Source organism: Nilaparvata lugens, chromosome X, assembly GCF_014356525.2.
Source record: "Nilaparvata lugens isolate BPH chromosome X, ASM1435652v1, whole genome shotgun sequence".
NCBI lineage: Eukaryota > Metazoa > Arthropoda > Insecta > Hemiptera > Delphacidae > Nilaparvata > Nilaparvata lugens.
Genome location: NC_052518.1, coordinates 59,227,571 through 59,252,419, shown reverse-complemented (window position 1 = coordinate 59,252,419; position 24,849 = coordinate 59,227,571). Strand labels below are relative to the sequence as shown.

Sequence of the window (24,849 nt, the reverse complement as noted above, 5' to 3'; positions counted from 1 at the left end):
TACACTATGGTCTGACTGGACAGAGGCACGCCGAAGAATGAGGTCAATGCTCCGAAGCCAGGGCTTTCTCCAGCTATTTCTGGATCATTTTCTGGAGAGACCCTCCGCATTATTCGACAGCAAATCGAAGAATCTGTGCAAAATGCCGTCTCAATGGCTGTGAAGTCTATTTTCGAGGAACTTCAGGCATTGAAGGTGGAGAACAAGCAGCTGCACGATGGAATTCGTGAGCTGGAGGTGCCTTGCCGCATTCAATACGTATTTTTGGGATCCCGGAGAGCGACAAAGAAGACACGGACCTGCTGGCACTTGATGTCTTCAACAAGAAGCTGAATGTGCCTGTAACTCTGGCGGATGTCAACCGCTCGCATCGCGTTGGAAGGCATCAACCACCTCAACAAGGGCAAGCGAAACCTAAGGACCGACCCATCATAGTTTGACTCTGCAGCTACCGGACCAGGAAGATGATCTTCGATGCTAAGAGGAAGCTGAAGAGTTCCGGCGTCACCATTCACGAGGATCTGACTGCGGAGTGTCTCAAGATCCTAAACGCTGCGGCCGACCGTCATGGGCACAGGAATGTCTGGTCATCTGATGGGAGGATCAAGATCTCTATCGGCGAGGGAGGATCCAAGAGGGTACACACAGTCGAGAGGATGACCGACCTTCAAAAAATAAAGGTAAATTGAATCATTTCATGTTTCGATGACTGAGGTGCCCTTCACTACAATCATAGGAAACTCGTGTTAATAGATTTCACAGTAGATATACCTTGGCATTTTTCATGAGCTGGCCTTCTGTTCTATAAATTAATCTTTCCACTGCTATTTATGATTATATATAAGGCAATTATTTCAAACTGAGGAGATCCACATTCGTAAATACTGATTAATAATTTATCTTGATATTAATTCCCAAAACTATGTTCAATGCAGCAACTACTATACTTCAGAGGGTACTAAGAAAATCATTATCTCTATTCTTACTAATAATTACATCTCTTACCGAAATTATTTCCATAATTGATAATTTTCGAAATGCTGAATTTTAAATAAATTGGATGATTTACATACATTATAGATATAGATGTAATCTATAGGTATAGATAATAATCTCTTCTATATTGGGTGTACATAATAATATCTCCTACTATTGCCACAGCTTCAAAAATAGAAGCTAATGTGTGAAGAATTATTAATAGAACAGAAGGGTGGGTAGTCTGTTCATATGCTTATATAGGGGCTGTGTTTCATTTAACCTTAGACATTCATCACAAAAATATTACAGTACTCAATTTGATACTTTTATTATTATTGCAACTCCCATTAATTATACTTCTAATACTATATAATATTTTTTCTACTTCACCATTCAATCCTATTTAAAACTCATCTAAAATAATCTAGCACTTTCTCAATCATCTCCTCTACTTTTTTTTTTCTTTCTCATTTCTCTTCTTGATCTTATAGTTATTGATTACTAGAATATTGTTGTATTTATTACATTTTTTATAACTGTTGTGATTTTTGCGATGATGATTATTATTTTTTTCTATTCTTCTTCGTCGGCTTCTTCTTCATCGTCTTCTTCTTCTTCTTCTTCTTCCTCTTCTTTTTTTCCTCTTTCTTCTACTTTTCTTCTTCTTCTTCTTTCCTCTATCAATTCAAGATCACAATATGATGTTCTATTTCTTATTCCATAGTTCAGTTTCATAAGTTCTTCTCAATTGTGCACATTCCTTCTTTCTCTTCTCTTCTTCCCTATCATTATCATAATTTTTCCTGTGATTTTTCCACTAGTTATCCAACATGTTCAAATGTTTATTTCTCTTTCTATCTCTATTCTCATTTCTACCTTTTTTTTTCTATCTGATTACTTTCTACTAATATCCATATTTGATATTCGATTCTTTCTCATATTAAATCATTTCTCAATTGATAACATTCTTCAAAGATTTCTCGTTTTTCTGCTGGCTTTTTCTTCTCTTTTGCAGTTTTTACTGGATCCCATTTCGCTCCATCTTCACCTTGAACACGATCTTCCACTACTGGATTCCATCTCTCTCTATCTCCACTTGGACTCGATTTTCCACCACTGGATTCCATCTCTCTCTGTCATCACTTTGACTCGATCTTCCACTACTGGATTCCTTCACGCTCTACCTCCACTTGGACTCGATTCTTCCACTACTGGATACCTACTCGCTCTATCACCACTTGGACTAGATCTCCCACTACCAGTTCTTCCTCAATCTTCATCTTATTCACCATTAGGATTATTCATCAACGGAACTCCACAGATCACATCTACATCTTATTGTGTTTGGTGAATTTTTTGAACTGGTGTTTTCAAATAGTGAAGGGAGCCGAACTGTCAAGGCATACAGAATGCACTCAAATCACGAGACTTTTTCATTTAGGTTGAGTTTTATCAGTTTCATCCCCATTTTCCCCGTCATGTGTCGTTCTGAGGTCGGTTCACGGTTGGTCTGCTGCTTCCATGATGCCTCTCACTGACACGTCAGCTTGCTCGCCCTCAAGTAGGTATATTTATTCCAATAATAGTAATAATGACGCAGGTATGTTTCTAGCAAATAGGCTCCACTCTTTCAAAAAGCTTTTCAAGGCTGCTCACCTTAACGTCCAATCCCTCAGCTGCCACATTGATGAACTCAGAGTAATCTTCCTTTTTCGAGACTTCAATGTGGTTGGAATTTCCGCATCATTTTTGAAGCCTGGTATTTCATCGAATTTTGTTGCATTACCTGGATATAATCTTTTCCGGAATGATAGATTGAATAAAGCTTGTGGGGGTGTAGCAATTTATGTGAAAGATGGTATCAAAACAAAAGTTTCAATCACATCTAAACAAGAGTATTGTTCCAGACCAGAGTTTATGCTACTTGAATTATCCTCATCTAGTACTGATAAATTACTCGTTGGTATCTGTTATCGACCACCAAAAATGGGTCATTTCACAGATTTCGAAAATGCCTTGCTCTCTCTTATGCCTTGTTATAACCGTATACTAGTTATGGGGGATATGAACACCGACTTGAACATGACAAATCGTAACTTTGACTACTTCCAACTGACTACTATTTTCCAATGCCTAAACATGACTATTCTACCTCTCGATCCAACTCATCATACTAATGAATCAGACACACTCATTGACCTTCTCATGGTTAGTGATCCCAACGAGGTTGTTCAAGCAGGCCAAATCCCAGTCCCAGCTATTTCTGGACATGAATTGATCTACTGTGTACTTTCCCATAAGATACCTAAGCCAGAACAGAAAACTATCACTTATAGAGACTTCAAAAACTTTGATGAATCAAAGCCGCCTTCCTGACTGATGTGGCTCAGACTCCATGGCATCAAATTGAACCGTTACCCTCAGTTGATGACATGGTCAAGACATTCGAGAATTGGACTTTGACTTTGTATGACAAACATGCACCCTATGTGACAAGGAGGATTAATAGAAAACGACGAGTACCGTGGATGAATGAAGACATACTTAAGATGATGGGAGGTAGAGACAAAGCACATAGAAAATTTAAAAAGACATTTGACTTGAACAGTTTGATTGAGTATAGAAGCCTTAGAAATAGAGTTAAACAGGAATTACAGATCTCAAAGATTAGGTACTTGAATTCATTCATGACAAACAATAGACAAGACTCTAAATCACTTTGGCAGGGAATAATAGAATTCGGGCTTGGCAAACAGAAATTGAATCCCCAAATTATAACTTGCCCACATTGCTAGTTCAACATTAAAGCTTCCCGATCAAAGGCTTTTTTCGAATAGTCAAGCTTGTTAGAGATATCTTGAAATATGGTAATCCATACTATTTTAAAGATGATTACAAATTTGTCTCTGAAGGTAGGAGGATAGATGCTCCACATACTAGAAACGGAGCAAATACTTTAAGGATACCCAATCATCGAACCACTATTTTCACAAAATCCTTCTCAGTGAGTGCCTGTCATGCATAGAATGCACTTCCTGTTTCTATCAGGTCCATCGAGAGCCAAGCGAGCTTCAAACTGACTTTAAAAAAATATCATTTGGAACAAATGACTGAAACTGTCCGGCCCTAGAACGATCACATGACAACCATCCCTCACCCATCCCACAAATATGAACCTTCAAACCTGTTATAGAATGAATTGTATATATATATTATATAAACTCATGTTATTTTAACTATCCATTGCATCCGGCTGTATATTACTGAAAGTTGATAACCCTGATCTACTCTCACCCTACTTCATTTTATTAATCAATAATTTGATCTTATCTACCTATATAATTATTTCTCCTACAGTTACCTTGAAAAGTGGCCATTGCTGCACTGATTACAGAATGCAAAGAATCACTTTTCCGCTCTAGTGCGGGAATAGTACATTTCGAACCTAGGGCCGAAAATGAGACTTTTCCAGCTCGAAATTGGTTTTCAAGTCCGAGGCCGTAGGCCGAGGACTAGAAAAGATTGAGAGCCGGAAAAACATTTTTGCCCATTGTGCGAACGCTATTTTTTGCCACACACAAAAATATACAATATAGGTATATATGAGAATAATTGTTCATTAAGCACTTCCGAAAGCAAAAGTGGAAGGTCATAGCTCTAGCCAATCTGAGGTGATCTGAATATCAGGAAATTGTCCAAGTATTTTTATTTTTTATTCTGATTTGTCTAAATAACATAAAATATTATGTTCAATTATGTGGGAGGTTGAGTTCATACTTTTTTATTATTTGAAATGAGACAATAGGATGATATTATTATGAATGTTTCAATTATTATTGAATAATAAACACAAATAATAAAAAGTTTTTTGATCAGCTGTTTCAGCACACTTGAAAATTGGCCAATCTGAATGTCAATGACAACAATGTTTGTTGTCATCAACTTGGGAAGTTTAGGTTAGAAGTTCTATCCTACTCTGGAAATCAAATTTGGATAGTCTATAATATATATCTTATCTGTATTCCATTCATCCAAAATAAAATGATAGTATATTATTGCAGAATACTTTATTCAATTCTAGAAGCATGAACTGATTCCGTTTCATAAATTATTTGTAAAAACGTTCAGCACCATGGATATTGCCCAAGTAGTTCCAAAATTATTCACCATGTTTTCGTGATAAACGAAGTACTATGAGGTTTGAGGTTAGATTCTATTATACTCTGAAAATTGAGTTTGAATAGTTTATAATATCTTATTTGTATTTCATTCATCCAAATAAAATGATAGTATCTTATTGCAAAATACTTTATTCAATTCTAGAAGCATAAACTGATTCCATTTCATAAACTATTTTGTAAACACATTCACATCAAATCAGAATCAGCTGACTTCAAGGTTATTTTACAGCCCTGGATTCGTAAAAATTTTACCGGCCTTGTCAGAAAACAATCATTTTCGGCCTCCATATGATGCATGTAAACCAGCTCATTACATCCAAGTGGGGCGAAAAAATTTTTCCTGCACTCCAGATTTGCAACATGGCAATACAAAATAGTTAGTAGGTTATATGGAGCACCAGTGCAGCAAAATCAAAATTAAGTTGGTAACTGTGACTTGTGCACGTTATAAGAATCTTGATTGGGTGGACAACAGTGGATGACAGCACACAGCCATTCAAACACACATACTACATTCTATTTTATTTATTATTAATAAAATTACACAGATTCACATTTGATGGATTTCAGGCAATTTTACCCATAATTACCCACTTTTCATATTCAATGGTAACTGTAGGAAAAACTTAATGTGGAATACGTGCGCAAAGTACCTCTGCTGCACTCAAGAAACCATTCCGCCCTCGGGCGTAAACATTTCTTTCGGTGCACCAAACTGTCACTTTGCGCACTAGTTGCACGAATAACTATTACTTTATTAATTTTCTGTTTTTTTTTATTCTCTCAAATATTCATATTAATTAAAACTTTTACGATATTTCCATTTATAAATGAATCCTTAGTTCAATCAATGGAATCAACGTTTTGATAGAGAGTTAGTGGGGGGGATATTTTTAATATTCTTTCCAAAGAATGGACATTGATATGTCCAAAGCTCTGCCAATTTATGTAGATGCATAACAATATAATTATCTATAGTTATTATATTACAAATTGCTTTTTCATATCATATACAGTTCAATAATTTTTTCAGAAATTGGTGTCACTTTGAGACTGCCCCAGACATGAATGTTTTTGATGTGGTCCATCCTAACAACTCCCCCCGCCCATCTCAACATTCTCATTTCTGCCACATGGAGTTTATCTTCCTGCTTTTTTTTGAGCGGCCAGCACTTGGCTCCATACAGCATTGCTGGACGCACTGCAGCTTTATATACCTTTCCCTTAATGTGCACAGGCATTCTTTTGTCACAGAGTACACCAGTCAGCTCTCTCCATTCCATCCACCAAGTATTTATCCGACTCAAAACATCTGCATCTATGCTGCCATCATTGCTGATAATGGAGCCTAGATATTTGAAATTCTGAACTACTGGCAGTGAAGGTGTATGTGAGCCTGGTCATTATTTCTACCAAAGTTGCAATGCATGTAGACTGTCTTTTCTCTACTGATTCGAAGGCCAGCCCCCTCCAGTTTCTCACACCACAGGTCAAGTGCTTGTCGCAGCTCTCTTGACGTTTTCCTGATGAGGACAATGTCATCTTCATATAGTATGTCCCATGGAGGTGAATTTTGCGTTTCTTTGGTGAGGTAGTTTATCACAAGACTGAAGAGGAGTGGGCTCAGGGCTGAACCCTGATCCACTCCAACCTCCACATTAAACTCCTCACTGGTTCCAGCTGGACTCCTCACCTTTGTCTTAGCTGCACGATACATGTCTTTTACCACATGTACGTAATATTCTGGGACTCATTGTGCCCTCAGTGCACTCCAAATGAGCTCTCTGGGCACTCAGTCAAACGCCTTCTCTAGGTCAATGAAAACCATGTGTGGATCCGATTTTCTATCTCTGTGGTTTTCAACTAGAATCCTCACAGAGTGTATTGCGTCCATGGTAGACCTACCAGCAACAAATCCACACTGATTCTCTGTTACAGATGTAACTCCCAGAAGGCGTTTGTTGATTACCCTTTCCCAGATTTTGAAGGTAGTTTTATTGACCTGAAATTTTTTCAGAGTCATACATCTCCTTTGTTTTTATAGAATGGGACAATATAGCTCTTTCTCCATTCATCTGGGATGCCTTCACTTAACACTGCATTAAAGACATCAGTGAGAAATGTCACTCTTGAACCATTTAGTATTCTCCACATTTCCACCGGTATTTCATCTGGACCTAATGCCTTATTATTAGCCATTCCTTTTAGAGCCACTTGCACCTCCTCTACCGTAATGAGAGGAATTGGTCCCATTGTTGGCTGAGATGGTGGTAGTGCCTCACTTGGGAATGTTTCATTCAGAAGATGACTGTAATACTCTTTCCATCTCTGTTTAATGTCCTCATCATTAGTGAGGAGTTGACCTTCCTCATTTTTGATGAATTTCACTTTTTTGATATCTTGACAGTTGTTGTGTCTCTGTTTGGCAGTTTTGAATATAAATATTTCATCTTCGGTGGTCTCAAGCTTTTTGTAGAACTCTTCCTCTGAAGCTGCTTTTGCCTGTGCAACTGCTCTCTTGGCTGCTTTCTTGGCTATTTTATACTCGAGTTTGTACTTTTCTCTGTCTTCCTGTGTCTTGCTGCCCTGCCACTGTTTGAAAAGAAGCTTTTTCTCCTTCAGAATGGCCTCTATTTCTGGTCTCCACCATCTTGTATTTTTGCCACCCTGAACCAGACAGAATCTCTGAAGTTTGCTCCAGATGACACTAACTGGTTCATTTTTAAACTCAGGAGACTCAGAGTGAAGGTATTGCTCCATCCGCAAAGAAAATTCTCTACCTTCATCTTTGTCAAGTTTTATCTCTGGAATTCTCTCATTTTTTATTTTGAATGGATGTGGCATGTCAAATTCTGCAACCAGGATTCGATGCTGGGCAGTGAGAGGTTCTCCTGGTATGACCTTACAATCTTGAAGCCTCTCCCTATTAGACAATATGAAGTCGATCTGTGATGCTGCATTTCCACTTCCGTATGTTATCAGGTGTTCTTGCTTTTTGGAAAAAAAGTATTTATTAAAGCCAGATCATGTGCTGATGCAAACTCAAGTATTGTTTCGCCCTCCATGTTGATTGAACCATACCCATAGTTGCCATGAATTCTGCTATAGACTGTTGTAGTCTGTCCAACATGCCCATTCAGGTCCCCACAGACATACCTCATCTCAGTGGAAGGGATTGTAAACAAGAGATCATTCATTTCTTCCCAGAATGTATCCTTTTCAATGCTTGTACATTCAGCCTGTGGTGCATAAGCACTTATGACATTCATGCAGGGTTGATTATCTAGGGCGAATTTAATAGACATAAGTCTTCCACTAACTCTATTCACCTCCACTATCCTCTCCTGCAGATCTCTATCCAAAACAATTTCAACCCCATTTTGCACTCCAGAACCATGATAGACCAGTTTGTAGCTACATCCAATGTTTCTTGATTTAGACCCCTTCCATTTTATCTCTTGAATACAACAAATATTTATATGTCTACGTTCTAATACTTTAGCCCAATTCGGTGCTGCGTCCAGTCAATGAGCCCACATTCCATGTTGAAATTCTCATTCTCGTGGCACGTGGAGCTCTTTTGACATTTTCGTCGCTTCTGGGGAACGCCCTAGTATTATTTCCACCATCCTGATCATCGCTTAAGGGAGATGCCCTAATTATTTCCCTAGTTTATATTATGTAAATTCATCTATAATTTTGGTGTATTGTAAGCTATTGTATATAAGTGTATAAGCCAGTATATATTGTAATCTACATAAATAGAGTACTAAATCAATCAATCAATCAATCTTTACTCTTCTTCTTCCTTCATTCTTCACTTTTTTGCCATCAACTAGCCTATAACTACTACTGTTTTTGTAACTAATTTTTGGTTTTTATTATAGAAACTTGTATTTTAATGAATTCATCTCTTTTGTGTTGAATTGAATCGAATTATTGATTGATTGATTCTGAACTGAAAAATCAGTGGATTTTTGAGAGGTTTGAATTGAACAAGTTTTGTACTGATGTTGAGCTTGACGTGAAATTCGAAATAACTTCATGTGAAACTGATGCTCTGATGTAAAACTTCATGAATGGGGTAACATGGCACCCAAGACTCGTCATTGACTTATCCATACAACATACAGTACAACTTACACCTAAATACCATAAGTCCAAAATGGCTGGAATTTAAGTAAGTAGCATTGAATTGAAAATATGACCAGAAAGTTACTCCAGATGTTGTTCACTAGAGTTGTAATCTTCATGATCAGGGGAAACTTTTCCAATTGCCCTCTCATCTATTGGCATTTGCATTGCAGGCTTAAAATTGGCTGAAAGTGGTTCGGCTTGCATGCGATCAGAGGGAGCAACATGCGAGCACCGCTGTGGTAAGGAGCGAGACCCGGTCTGTGGCACGGATGGCAGAACTTATCTCAATCGCTGTATGCTGCAAGTGGAAATTTGCAGGTCAGTCATCGAACAGTATTTCACTCTATTTACTAACAATAGATCAATAGGTAATTCTATTAGCAATACTTTAAATATTCGTATAAATGGTTCAACCAATACATCATTGATCCAAATAACAATGATGTAACTGCTTTGATAACATGATTTGGAATCATTCGGGAATCAAACAATCAGTTACTGTTAAGGTAGAAAATATTCATTGAAAAAATAATAACCATGGTCAAGTCGTTTCAAAAAATAACTTGAATTGAGTTATTTTTTCAAAAAAAGAATGAATTGATTTGATATTCTGAGAAATAAAATATGTCATTCAATAAACAATATCTTGGGGAATGTATCCTCAAAATTTTATGAATTAATTTGCTACCAATTCCCAAAAGCGAGGTGCACATCCTCAAGGCGTATTCCCACATTTCATTTCCAGTGTAATGGAGTGCGTTAGTACGCATGCGACATGGTCGATTTCTGTCAGACAAATGTCTTCTATATATTACTAGTAGTTCTGTGAACAGTAGACCTCGCGCAGTTTTTCCTCTTATACTGTCCATCAGAGTAAATCCTGTCTGTATGGGTGTATTTCGATTAGCCCAGGTGTTCGATTACCCCAGGTCGAACTTTCCCGATTAGACCAGGACCTGGTATAATCGAACTACTGGGTTAATCGAGACGGAATGCTTTGATTAGACCAGTAGTTCATTTACAACAGGTCCTGTGTCTCGATTAGACCCGGTTTCATTTATACCACCTGGTACAATCGAACTACTGGGTTAATCAAAACATTCCGTCTCGATTAGCCCAGTAGTTCGATTGTACCAGGTTTTGGAGCTTCATTGTACAATAGGACCTTGTATAATGGGACACTTGGTCTAATCAAGACACTTCCGTCTGTATGTCGTGTCGGCGAGATATCAGAGTGGAAACGGCTAATGGCTGTTGGGCTATTGGCTAATGGCTATTCAAAAATATATGAAAAATTGGATAAAACTAGTCTGGAAGCTGTAGTGTGAGTAGTTTTTGAGAAAAAAGTTGAAAGATGCAAAAAATCTAAGTAGAAAAACACAGACTTCTACGTTTGATGCTCAATAACTTTCTTCAACGAATAATTTTTTGAAATGAAAATTGTAGAGAATTTAATTCTGAAAAGAATGATGTAAGCTTTGTAAACTAAATTTGAATAATAGTAGAATGAAATGTATTCTTATGTAGTACATTACACCACAAAAATTTGCTGTTCTATGAGGAGAGAACTAATAACTCATAGGTTGTAGCTGATTGCAAATAAAATATTCCGTTTTTTATGAAAAAAATTTTTTATATGGAAGTAACATTTCTAAATGACATTAAACTTATACCAAGAGACTAAAGATGATGTTCAAAGTGACCTCAGTTGTTCTTAATGCATTATGTTCAGAAGTCTTCTCATCGATTGTCGGACCCGTTCAAATATTCCAGGAGTCTGCTTTATCATTTCTATTCCATTCAAAATCCTTAATCGGAGTTCTTCAATGGTATCAATCGGAGTATTGTATACTATGGTTTTAAAGTGTCCACAAAGATAAAAATCCAAAGGATTTAAGTCTGGTGACCTAGCTGGCCTTGGTACTGGCCCACCTCGGCCTATCCATTGATTTGGAAAGCTGTGATTCAGGTGTTCCTGAACAGCAATACTGAAGTGTGCTGGAGCTCCATCATGCATAAACCAAATGTTTTGGTGCAACTGAAGAGGTACATCTTCAAGTAAGATAAATAGCTCCTCTCTCAAGAAGTTTAAGTAGATTATGCCATTAAGCTTGGGAGGAAGCTCGAACAGAAGTAGATGATCTCCTAAGATTCCTGCCCAAATGTTTACTGAAAACTTATGTTGTGGACGTTAACAATAGCTGTTCTTGTAGAGTGTGCTTCATCGGTAAATAAAATGGTTGTTGAAAAGTTTGAGTTAACAGGTTTTTCTAAAAACCATTGGCAATTACCAGCATGGGGAATACAGTCTCGTGGCAATAGAGAATGAACTTTCTGGAGGTGGTATGGATGTAATTGTTGCTCTTTTAGTATCCTTCGAATAATAGATTGATTGACATTAAACTGCACTGACAATTCTCTCGTGCTCTTCTCTGGATGTTCATATATTTCATTAAGAACTTGATCTTCTAACTCAACAGTCTTAGTAGATCGAGGTCTGCCTGCATAAATGTGCCTTTGGACATCGAAGAACCTGTTTCAGACAAACGTTAATGAATAGTGGCAAAAAACCTTGAACTTGGACATACTCGGTTTGGAAAGTTCTCTTGATACAAAAGTCTTGCTTCAGTAGGCTACTATTACAGTGTCCCATCCCATACATTAAATGCATGTCAGCTAATTCGGAGTATGGATAGTGTCTAAAATGACCTGCCATTTTTTCAAAAAGTTAACTCTCAACACAGAAGCAGAGTGGAATGGTTACAAATAAGTGGTTAATGGTTTAAACAAAAAACACAGCACGGTTACAGTAGGCCTAACTTACAGTTTGTTGTTTTGTTCAACAGTGAGCTGAAATATTCCTGGAAATAATTTTCAGCTGATAATTCATTTTATATGATTTCTTATTTAGAACAAAATAAATCAGCTGTTTTGGAACAGCTGTTATTTACATCCATGTTTTATTCGCATTCAGCTACAACCTATGAGTTATTCTTAAAATATGAGTTCTATGAGTTCTCTTCTATGAGTTCTCTTCATAAAACAGCAAATTTTTGTGGTGTAATGTACTACATAAGAATACATTTCATATAACTATTATTCAAATTCAGTTTACACAGCTTACATCATTCTTTTCAGAATTAAATTCTCTACAATTTTTATTTCGAAAAATTATTTGTTCACTGGTCATTAAAAAAAGTTATTGAGCATCAAACGTAGAAGTCTATGTTTTTCTACTTAGATTTTTTGCATATTTCAACTTTTTTCTCAAAACCTACTCACACTACAGCTTCCAGACTAGATTTATCCAATTTCTCATTTCTATGCTTATAAAAGGCTAAGCCCCAACAGACTGAAATCACACCACAGCCCAAACTACTAAGCCTAAAAACTTGAAATTTTGCACAATTGTTTATGGTATCCTGAAAACATCCACTAAGAAAGGATTTTCCAAAATTTGCCCCCCTGAGGGAGCTGCGGCCCCCCCAAAATTTTGTACTTTTTAACCGCTCATTTCACAGCAAAGTCATGAGGAACTTTTTTGTTCAGCTACGAAAAAAAATAGATCTATGCAGAAAAATTTCGATCAGGAGCAAAGGGGGGTCCAGGAGAGGGCATTTTTCGAAAATTTTGATTTAAAATCACTCTACAGCTCAAACTAATTTACGCATGCAGTTAATATGTCTTAAAATGAAGTTGTTGACATCTACATGATAATTATTCTCTACCATTTTTATTTAATTAAAATTTCAAAATTATTCAATCCTTGATAGGATGATTGACTCACTGTACAGTCAGTCGAAAATTTTAATATTGAAATGAGGGGTATTTTGGCAAGCTGAACAAAAAAGTAAGGTCCTATGCACCTTTTTGATATTATTTCTTCAAATGAAAAATGAGTTTTGTGGGTTGTCAAAACTCCCCCTGAAAGAGAACTATTCATTTTATCCTATCTTTTAGTATAATAACAATGATTTTTGCATTGAATAACACCTATCTTGCCAACAAGAATCAAAATCTTTGTGAATTTAGATATGACCTACACTTTAGATTTATATAACTCTATTAATAAATTCATGGAAATTGAAGTACTATTTTCAGTTAGTTGATGATTAGTTGATGAAATTGATTATCAATAGAGAGAATGATTATAATTTTATCAATACAGAATTAGTTGAATGAATTGTCGATGTAGGTACTGAGTTCTTGGTCAACAATAATTCAATATTGGTATTTATCCAATCATTTTTTTTTTCAAAAGTTATTTGATTTCAATTAGAAAATATTTATAAGCTCCTATCAATTTATAATTCGTAACAATGAATTCTTCAAAACATGAATTTAATCAAATAAAAAATTGCCCATAACTCTGTATTCATGTTCGCATGTTTTCCACTTGTGATGGATAGCCAAAATATTGTGAAGCTAGCTGCACGGCGAATTGTAATCGAGGGCTCTAATTGGCTGAAAAGTTCAGCGTTTGGAGTGAGCCGAGGCGAGCAGTTAGAACAGAGGCAAGCGGCACGGCGAATGGTTCGGAGTGCGGTACGGCGAATGATTAACAGCTGATTTTTAACATTATGAAACAGATGCTCATGTTCGTTGAAAGGCAAGATGTTCGGAGGAATCAAGCGGTTCGAGGTTCGGTTCGGCATGTGTGGACGCACCTTTAGTTGTTACAGGACATTTATACAGATCACAGGCCAAAGCAACATAATAATCTATGTTCTTATTTTTCTTCTTTTTCTTTTTCTTCTTCTTCTGCTTCTTCTTCCTCTTACTCCTCTTCTCCTTCTTTCTCTTCTTCTTCTTCTTTCTCTTCTTCTTCTTCTTCTTCTTCTTCTTCTTCTTCTTCTTCTTCTTCTTCTTCTTCTTCTTCTTCTTCTTATTTTACCTATATCTAAAAGGCTAAGCCCCGACAAACTGGAATCACACCACAGCCCAAACTACTAAGCCTGAAAACTTGAAATTTCGCACAATTGTTTATTGTAGCTTCAAAACATCCACTAGAAAAGGATTTTCAGAAATCTGCCCCCCCCCCCCAGAGGGAGCTGGGGCCCCCAAAATTTTCACTTTTTAACCGTTCATTGCACAGCAAGGTCATGAGGAACTTTTTCGTACAGGTAAGAGAAAAATCAGATCTATGCAGAAAAATTCCAATCAGGAGCACAGGGGGGTTCAGGAGAGGGCACTTTTCGAAAATTTTGATGTAAAATCACACTACAGCTCAAACTTATTGGCCTACAGATTAAAAACGTTGCACAAATATTCTTCAAACATGCTAGATGCGCACTAAGAATGGATTTTGAGATATTTTGCCTCTAAGCTTATGGTAAGGTGAACTCCATATGGAACTGAGATAATTGACACATGATAACATATGTTGTAATCATTGGAAAGCTTGAAACAATTTCATCAATTAGCTGATTGAATTGATTTTGCGTTGATTGAGAGCGCGAGCTTACCACGTGTTTGTTCCATCATTGTATGCTTGGCCAGTTCGGTTTGCGCCTTCTATAAGCTGTATATGGAGTCTCATACACTCCAATTAGAACAGAGCACAAAGGTTTTCTTTGGTTAGGAGTTTGTTGATAATTCTTTTTGCAAATTCAAATTTTATTGCCATCAAAAATCATATTGAAAACTTTCTTAATAGACAACAAGATTACAGATACAAAATGTCAAACATATACCTACATTTATTTGTAGCGTGGCCAGAAAAAGACAAACTTGAGTACTAGCCGTGAGTTTATTGAATATAACTCAATATATATATATTTTTTTTGTTAATATTTTGTGAATAAAAATTAGAGTTGATGAGAGATGCGAGTAATTCCTTATATTATTGATCCGAATGGTTATTCATAATACAGAAGTCGGGGTCACTGCAATCAAAATTTTTTTATTCTGTACGGTATCTAATAAATTTCATATGTATTGATTGTCCATAATGTATCCAGTCTTCATAATGGAAGTAATTGGACTACTCAAAATTAATGGCTTACTGGTCCCTCATAGATTTATAGTATTCCTGGTGATTGAGCCTGTCTTTTTCAGCGTTGTCAATTGATAATAAAGCTTAATTTACAATTAGCTTACCCAGCGACTTCGTACCGCCAATGTATCTCATGTTACACTTGACTTTATTTGGTGAATCATGAAATTTATCTGACAATCAACATGTTCATTTACATCTCAATACGGACTTCCTATGTGCTTAGTCATGCAGCATTCGTTATTCCGAAAACATATTATTCTCCTCAATCAATTGGTAGTAGCCTAATATCTATCAGTAAAGTTTTCAATTGAAAAAAAGGTTATATCAGTGTTTCAATGAAAAATATTCAATGTTTTCATAGCTGTAGATTGTCGATGTATGGTCCAGGAAATATGCGATGAACGATGAATCACACAGAATTCCATATTCTTTCCATTTTAGGATGAATATAAGCTAAGCTAAATTCAAAAAATTGTAAATTATTCTTTCTTTCATTCTTCAGTAATTAATGAATGCATGCAATACGAATACTATATATATATATATATATATATATATATATATATATATATATAATATATATATATATATATATATATATATACTGATAATTATTTGTATAGGTCTTCTAAGGAACCATTATCAACAGCTGGTACCAATCAACTACACTTCAACTCCAGACTACCGTTTTAATACCAGTACACAATAATTCATCTCAGGGTGATATGTTTATTACAGCTGGTAACTTTAGATGCTAAATCATATTATCACAATATGATCTTGAATCATGATCATCTTTTCGTTCTTCAGTAGCCGCTCGGCCGAAAATTTCGAAAACATATGTCTGTAAAATGGATTAATAAATAATTATTATTAGCCCCCCTATTAAAATTTCCGTTCAGAAACCATCCCCAATATTCACACAACATACCGCATTCCGAAAGTTTCATGCCGTTATGACAAGTAGTTTTCAAGTCTACAGGGAACAAACAAACATACAAACAAACACACAAACAGACATTCATTTTTTTATAAATAGATTTCCATTCGGCTCAAACAAAAGCCTTGCTAAATGAAGGTAGAATGATAAGGATTCAGTTATGTTGTTTTTACATTTTTTCAAATCACTTTCAAAAAGTTCATGTAGTACCTACTATTGTGTTTGAGACACTTCTGGCGCTATCATAGTTTCACCACTATTCTGTTCCACAGTCCTATCTCTTGCAGTCGTTAACTATATCTATAATAATTATAATAGAGTAAAGAGCTGGCTTATGCACGTACGGGATAGGAAAATTATGTTTGACGCATCATCACGTCTGAACTACTGGACTAATTAGCTTGAAATTTTGCTTATAGATTCTTAATTAACCAAGGATGGTTATAGGCCTATTCTCAATTCTTCAAAATTTCATTACGTCAAGTTTTTATTTTGTCAAGTTTCAAAATAGATCCTTGCGAAGCACGGGTTCTTGCTAGTTTCTCCATATGAATCCAGCATAAGTTTTTCAAAAACTACTCCCTAAACAATTCAGCATCGGTGTATTCAATCAGAGGAACTGAATTCCGGGCGAAATCTTTCATCCTGTATAGCTCGCTAATAAAGCGTTTATGAATATATGTTTATAAGAACTTTTTTTTCTCATTTTTACCTCTACTATCACGTATTATATTATTTTACCATAATTAAGAATCACTCTGTATAGTCTGATTTTCACTCTAATATTGGTGTATGAAGGAGGCTCCTTTTTCCTTTTATATTATCCTTGAAATGCAAAATTACCAAGAACCTTGTACTTACGTCAACGCGCAATTCAAAAAGTAACTTACCTGTCAAATTTTATGAAAATCTATCACCGTGTATCGCCGTAAATGCGCAACATATAAACTTATAAACATTTAAACATAAAAATAATGTCAAACCGTCAACTTGGATCTTAAGTTAAGGAACTGGAATAACCAACCGGCTTTTTAAAAAGAATTATTTATTTGGGTGAAACCTATCTGGATGGAGGCATGGAATGGTCAAGAGAGAACAATACCCTTCCTCCAACACTGGTTGTATGGGAAACTGTGAACCCATGTCAATGCTCAACCAATTTAAGCAATAGATCTCTTAATGCCTCCATCCAGATAGGTTTAGCAGCATAAAATATATTTTCAAAACATACTCCAAAATCCACTACTCTGGTCCGCAACTTACAACTCGACATAATATGTATCGTTTGAAAAATATCAATTAGCACAAGGAAATCAGTTCTTAAATAATATTAGAATAGACTCAAAATTGTATTTCATAATGATTGAATTCAACTATTTTTCTAAATGTAATAGGAATGACTTGAAAATTCTGTTTTGAAACAATATGTACATCTCTGATAACCTGATACGAGTTATAAAATCGTTATATTTTATTATACTGAAATCGTTTATTGCGTGAAACACACCATTCAATTGCAGGGTTTGGTTTTTACCACACGACGAACATAATATCCTTTGATTCGCAATTCGATTGTATATCAATAAAAACGAGGTATATGCCTTCACGGTTTAGATCTTTGTCGCATCTTGATAAGCTCTTCAGGAACTCCATATTACACCAAAAGCTACAGAGTATAGACTGTCTAATACTTAAAAATTATAACTTTGACGGACCTGTACAGAACACGGAAAAGGGAATCCCGCAGTAAAAGTCTAAGTGTGGAATAACGTCACTAAACTTAACAGTATGGGGGCATGGCATACGCTTCATTGCACAAGGGTCGAAAATGTGCTAAATCTACCTGCCAAAGGGTCTTGCAGTTGTATTGTTCTAGCTTGACCGTCCCATGCCCCCATTGAGATAGGTTTTACCCGCGATGTACGCTCTAGGAGCTCTGGCAACAGACTGACTCCAAAAAGCAACTAAACTAATGGCTAGTTAATAACAATGCATAGCTGCATCAGCATTATAAAGGGGGTTACCAGGGGGTTACCAAATGTAACTCCTCCCCCCTAAGAGTGAAGCTGCCCTCAGCTTCAAAGAAAGAAATAATATATATTATATTTATAGTATTATAAACTAAGTACATGGTAGTCTGGGGCATATTTGTTCTGGTTCACGCTGCACAGTATCATTTTCAACTTCAGATTTACAACAGATAAAGTTACAAAGTCTGTGCCAGATAAACAACCGTTTGAGAAATATTATAACAATCAATAAAATTACAGTAAAAATAAGCAATAGAATAATACATAAGTTTCGATTATCGGTCAGAGGTAACTCATCTAGAACATCAAGTTTTTGAAAATTCATATTACCAGTATGTACTTGATCAAAGTTGAAGTTGGATAGTCGTTTGTTGTCTACGAATTCAGTTGGAAGTACAATTTCGTTTTCCCAAAATATATTTGGTTTTAGTAACCAATCAGTGTTTCTGAGCTATTAATTTTCAACAATTGTGTTTTCTTATTAAGAAAAAGAGTAATATTCTTGTTCACATCAGTATTCAGAACCATACATGAACTAAAATCAAATAATATAAAACTATCAACTATTTCTACATATTTTATGAAAGAATCTCCGTCTTTCAAAACTACCTTACTATATCCGTCTAGATTCCTATCATTTAATAATTGCTCAATACATATATCATTAAGTTCACTTACTGCACTACAATAATAATCATCATAAATGAGTTCACAATTTCCAGAAAATAATTTGTCATTTCGAAGAACAAAAGAAGGATGCGCAATAGTTGTTAAAATTTCGTTACCGACAATGACAGGATAAGACAATAGAAAAAACGTTTCATAAACAGTAGTTGACAATAGCGGTACGTCCACAAAATATGAAATATGGTCTTTAAATATTCCACAATGTACTTTGCTTAGTTTCCATAACACACTAATTTTATTTGAAATAAAGCTGACATTTGAGTTTTTTTGTAGGAGAAAAATATCATCATGAGAAATAATAGAAGAATGGAGTATTTTCAATTTACAAAATTCGAGACTAGTTACAATGTCAGATATTTCATTATTCAGAAGCAGGAGCGAGTCGAATAACAAAGAGGATTGCTGATTAATTTCTATTCGGTTGGATTCATTGAACAAAGAATCAAAGTAATTGCTGATTTTTAGATTATTCGCTCTGATTACTTTCATCTCATTATTGAATTCGTTAATTAATTTCTGATTTACAGCAAATTGCTTGTCTACATTGTTACTAAGATGATATTCATTAAATTGGACTGCCTGCGAAATTTTGTCATATCTTTCCTTACCATCAGCATCCATGTTCCCAGTGATCCACGAAATCGCCTATCCTAAACCATTAAAAAGACCTCTTTTCTGCCTATAATTAACTGATTGAATCTCATTCAATTTATTCTTAGTGTATTTCAAATTCAATTTCATCATACTTAAGCGACTCTTATCAATATTATTCCTTTTAGCGAGAAAATCAACAAACGTTTCAATATTACTTAATTCTAAACGTAGATAACTAGTATTAATATTATGAACATAGGTAAAAGTTTCATTAATGATATGAGAATTCTGAATCTTGATTGGAGCAATACCAGATGTTCCGCTCAAATCCACCATCTTATAAGACGTTGCTGGGGCCAGCAACAGGAGAATTAGGGGCAGTACCATCACGTCCTGTAACAAATAAATCCTTTTTCTTACCCTTCACCGGTTTCTTAGGCCGTTTCATTCGGGTGTACTTTAAATGCGCGTTTCTGAATTGCTCGAGGGTTTATAGCTAGTTGATCGTCTTTACTGTAGTTTACTTTGAAGAATTTCGGTTTAGTTTTTTGTTAAAAGTCGTTTTAATGTAAGGTGCTTTTTCAATTTCTACATCCTTTTGACGATTGACATTCAGTTGCTCAGTGCGTGTTTGTTTTTCGGATTCAATTTTATTCCTTATCAACTTGTGAACTGAATTCATTCGTTCTAAATATTGGTGACACTGTTGTTCTGCTACCAATCTTTCCATAACTCCGTTAACAAAAGGATTGTTTGACATGCCATAAGTTATTTCCATGGGAGTCATTTTCAGAATTGAGTTGGGCGTATTATTAAATGCTATAACTCCTAGTTTCATGTTTGTTTCTGTTGTATTGTTTTTATTTTCTAATTGAATTGCATTTAAGATTTCGATAAGCGTAGAATGAGCTCTTTCAATTAAGCCCTGAGAGTCTGGGTGTCCAGGAGTGACATACCGTACAATCTCAGAAAGTCGCGTAAACCTGCATTGTCAAACTCACGGCCGTTGTCCATTTGTATAATTTTGGGTAGGGGAAAGGATGAAAAATAATCATTCAGGCTTTCTTGAATATCGATTTGGTTCAAACTTTTCAGGGGATGGACCGTTAATCGTTTGGAAAAACAATCAATCATTGTCAAAAACTTTATTTTATCGTATTGGAAACAGTCAATTTGTAGTTTTTCAAATGGTTTATCTGGAGTAGGAGTGACTTTATATGCGACTTTAACAGGTTTTCTATCATACTTTACTTTCAGGCATACAGCACATTTGTTAATGTTATCTGTTACGTCTCTTAGCATTGATGGCCAGTAATATCTTCTCCTTATCTCATTATACGTTTCATTGATACCTCTGTGGTATGTCTTTCCTTCATGGTGATTTGAAATTATCTGTTTTTGTTCATCAGTATCCACTATTTCTAAATTCATTGTGTTATACCTTTCCAGTTTTATGGAATCAAACGTTTCAAATAACACATTTTTAAAATTGTTGAAAATTTGCTCATACTCATCATACAAAACACATTCTCGCGAACAGAAAACTCCATATACCGTATTTGGTTTCAAAAACTCAATACATTTATTTTTCATGTCATCATAATCATTAGCGTTTCTAAAATAAATGTCAATCGTCTTTTACCAAAAATTGTTCTCAATTGAGGGGCTTGGTCACCTCTTTCAAGAATAAGTTGGTTATGCTCAATATTAAGCAACTTATCATCATCAGCTATAACTACCTGTTCATTCGAGCTTTCTTGCGAGTGTATCGTAGCTAAGCTGCGATTATCGTTCTCGACTTTTTGTTCGTCATCATTATCATTATTATCATTACTCACGATAATCTCACGATCAATGTCATCATAAGCATTATTATTTACAACGTTTCCTTGATTAGCATTAGTTACTAAGTTATCATTACCAGTATTATCATTCCGCTCGCCTAATGCACCTATTCGTTGAAAAAAATCTTCGTAAGTACTACTATCTATCGAGAGTACGTCAGTGTTAGTATTGAACCTTATCAAATCGTCTACATTTATATCATCATATTCGTGGGGGTCATCACAAGTATTTTCCAAACCTCGAAAACCATCCTCTAAACCTCGAAAACCATTCTCTTCATTCTCCATCATAATGACGTCATAAGGACGGGACAAAGCATCTGCTACAAAGTTGGTTTTCCTTTTTATGTAGGTAATGTCGAAATTGAATTCTTCTAACAAAAGTTTCCATCTTATCAATTTGGAATTTGGTTCTTTGATACTATGAAGCCACTGGAGAGGTTTGTGATCAGTCTGAATTAGAAATTTACGTCCATATAAGTAGGGCCTAAAATATTTAAAACACCACACAATAGCCGATAGTTCTTTTTCTATGGTTGAAAGATTGATCTCATTTTTGTTCAATGTCCTTGAAGCATAGGCAACAGGTAGATCTTAAGCATTGAAAATCTGTGAAAGCACTCCTCCAATAGCAAAATTGCTAGCGTCAGTAGTAACTATGAATTGTTTGGAAAAATCGGGTAATTGCAATATTGGACTGTTTTGGAGCATTGTTTTCAGTTTTTCGAATGCATTATAACGTACTCCTTATTAGAAATGTCAACCATGACATTTTTTTTCAAAGCTTGAGTCAGAGGCTTAGCGATTTTTGCATAGTTCTTTATCATTTTTCTGTAGTAACCAGTTAATCCTAAAAATTGTTTCATTTGTTTCTCGGTTTTGGGAATCGGGAAGTCCTTGATTGCTTCCAATTTGGCGGGATTTGGTTGAATTCCTTCTTCTCAGATTACATGTCCTAGGTACAACAATTCTCGTTTGAAGAATTCAGTTTTATCGAGCTGTATTTTAAGATTGTGTTCTTTCAATTTTTTGAAAACGGATCTCAAATGTTTCAAATGTTCCTCTAAATTGTCAGAGAATACAATGATGTCGTCCATATACACTATAATATTCGGCATTCTAGCAAATAGTATGTTCATATTACGCTGAAAAAATGGGGGTGCATTTTTCAATCCAAAGGGAAGCCTTAAAAATTCGAAGTGGCCGTCTTCTGTTGAAAAGGCTGTTTTTGGGACAGACTCTGGGTGCATTTCAATCTGATGGAAACCAGAATATAAATCTATCGTCGAGAAATACGTAGCTCGTCCGATTTCTCCAAATAGATCTTCAATATTTGGTAGAGAATATTTGTCAGCTATAGTTTTTTCATTGAGTTTTCTGTAATCGATTACCATTCTAATTTTTTTTTTTTTTTTGACCAGAAGCATCCATTTTCTTGGGAACTACCCATATTGGAGAGTTGTATGAGGAGTTTGAGGGTTGAATTATTTTTTTCTTTAGCAACTTTTCTATCTCAATTCGAACGTCTTTCTTGAAAATTTGAGGGTACCTATAATTTCTTGTGTAAACAGGATTGTCATCAACTGTGTTGATTTTGTGTTTGAGTAAGTTCGTCGACCCTAGAGGGATATTTTCAAGTTTGATTATTTCGGGAAATTCAAAAATCAAGTTCTTCACTAATGCAAAATTTTCGGGACTCTCGGTCACTGATTCATTAGTTGGCTCATAAATAGTTTCTATCTCATCTATTTCCATGGGTTCAGGACTGATGGTCATGAGTTCATGAGAAAACGCTAGACATGTACATTCATCATTAACTATAATTATCTACTATACCTTCGTCAATACTAAATCTATCATTTGTTACAGGTTTAAGCAATCCTCCTCCTACATTGGGAATAGACCTAACTGGGACAGTTATCACATTAAAACCTGGTTTCAATTCAAATTCGTTACTACTAGAATTCATTACAAATAATATTTTTTTCGATACATTATCATAATATAACGTCTTATCCTTGAAATTTACATTGGCATAGAGTACACTTAGAGTTTCATGTCTCATGTCTAATAAAATGTAATACTTCTTAGAAAATTCAAATAAATACATCTTAATTCTAGCACACATTGGAAACACTTGTGACAAGTTCATAAAAATATACTCATCTCCTTTTCTTTCACCAGCAGGTGTCTTCACGATAAATTCTTCCTTAAATCTAGTCACATCAGGTGGTACAATAGCGGATTTCTATAGTTCTTCACTGATCCAGTGTCAACAAGCCATTTTCGATTAGAATCATCGACAAAGTACGGGAGGGATTTGTTGATAATCTTCAACTCGAACTGATTGGCGGGTCGCCCGAAGGAGCTGGGCCTAATCCTAAAAAACGGTCTGTCAATTCATTCACAGCGGAAGTGAGAGAATCTATTTGAGTTTGCATAGATTGAACGAAATTAGTTTCATCAAGTGGAGTGATATTTACGTTAGATTGGTCAATGCCATTTCCTTCCAGATAATGAACATCGTGAACGAATTGTTCCGTGCAGAGTTGTTACTACGATTGGTTGAAACAGTACGCATTAAGACAGTATTTTAAGAATCATCCCAATTTGGAGACTGTTGAACATTGTGTGCACCGCCTTGGAAATTACGAAAGTTACTGTTGATGGATTCCGGTTGAACATTTTGAAATTGAGACTGCTGAAATCTTGCGTTAAATGGTACTAGATTCTGTTGAGATTGGATTTGTGGAGGTTGTTGGAATTGGTTGTGTTGAAACCTATGTTGGTTAAGAGGAGCAAAATTTTGCTTGAAGGGCTGTTGGTGAAAACTGCGAGGTGAATACTGCCTGAATTGGGGAAACACTGGACGCGGTTGAAAGAAGTTACGCTGCCAAAACTGAGGATTGATAACTGCACTATCAGACTACGCTATCAGCTGTGCCTTCTAAGTTGTGAAGTGCAGCGGTATACAGAAGCCAGTGGTTCTGGTCACGTTGAGTTTTTTCGATAGTATCATTACAGTAAAGTCCGAAAAGTTCTTCAATGTATCTGAGAAATTTGGGAATTTTATTGGGTGTCCCATCGAATTTGGGGATAAAGTCCAACAGATGTTTGGTGATAGTTGCCATAGTGAAAGAGTCTAATTTGGAGGGCTTGATGAGTGGATTTGAAGCAGAAGAAAGTGAAGCTGAGGTAGAAGAATTCATTCGTTACTTACAGTAGCAGCAATGGTAAGAGCTGGATTTACTTCCGGTTGTTGGATGAAAGCGTTCCAGAAGGAGTCTGCCAGTGTGGTTGCCAGGATGAAAGAAGTCCGGTGGCGTGGTTATCCGTGTAGAAGTTCCGTTGAAGTTGAAGGTTCACCTCACTTAGTCTTCCGATAGTTTCCTTTTCAAAGTCGAAATAAGCGATCGCGACACGAATCGGAAAACTAAGATTGTCAAACGAACAACATTGG

The 24,849-nt window shown here is 35.7% G+C and overlaps 1 protein-coding gene across 1 annotated transcript in view; it reads left to right on the top strand.

The window, feature by feature from the left end:
• Nucleotides 1-24,849, top strand: part of LOC111044942 (agrin) — a 118,903-nt gene that overhangs the window by 41,700 nt on the left and 52,354 nt on the right. Inside the window, exon 3 of the mRNA XM_022330216.2 lies at nt 9,467-9,614. Within this exon, the coding sequence (XP_022185908.1) occupies nt 9,467-9,614 (148 nt within the window). The remainder of the gene's footprint in view (nt 1-9,466; nt 9,615-24,849) is intronic.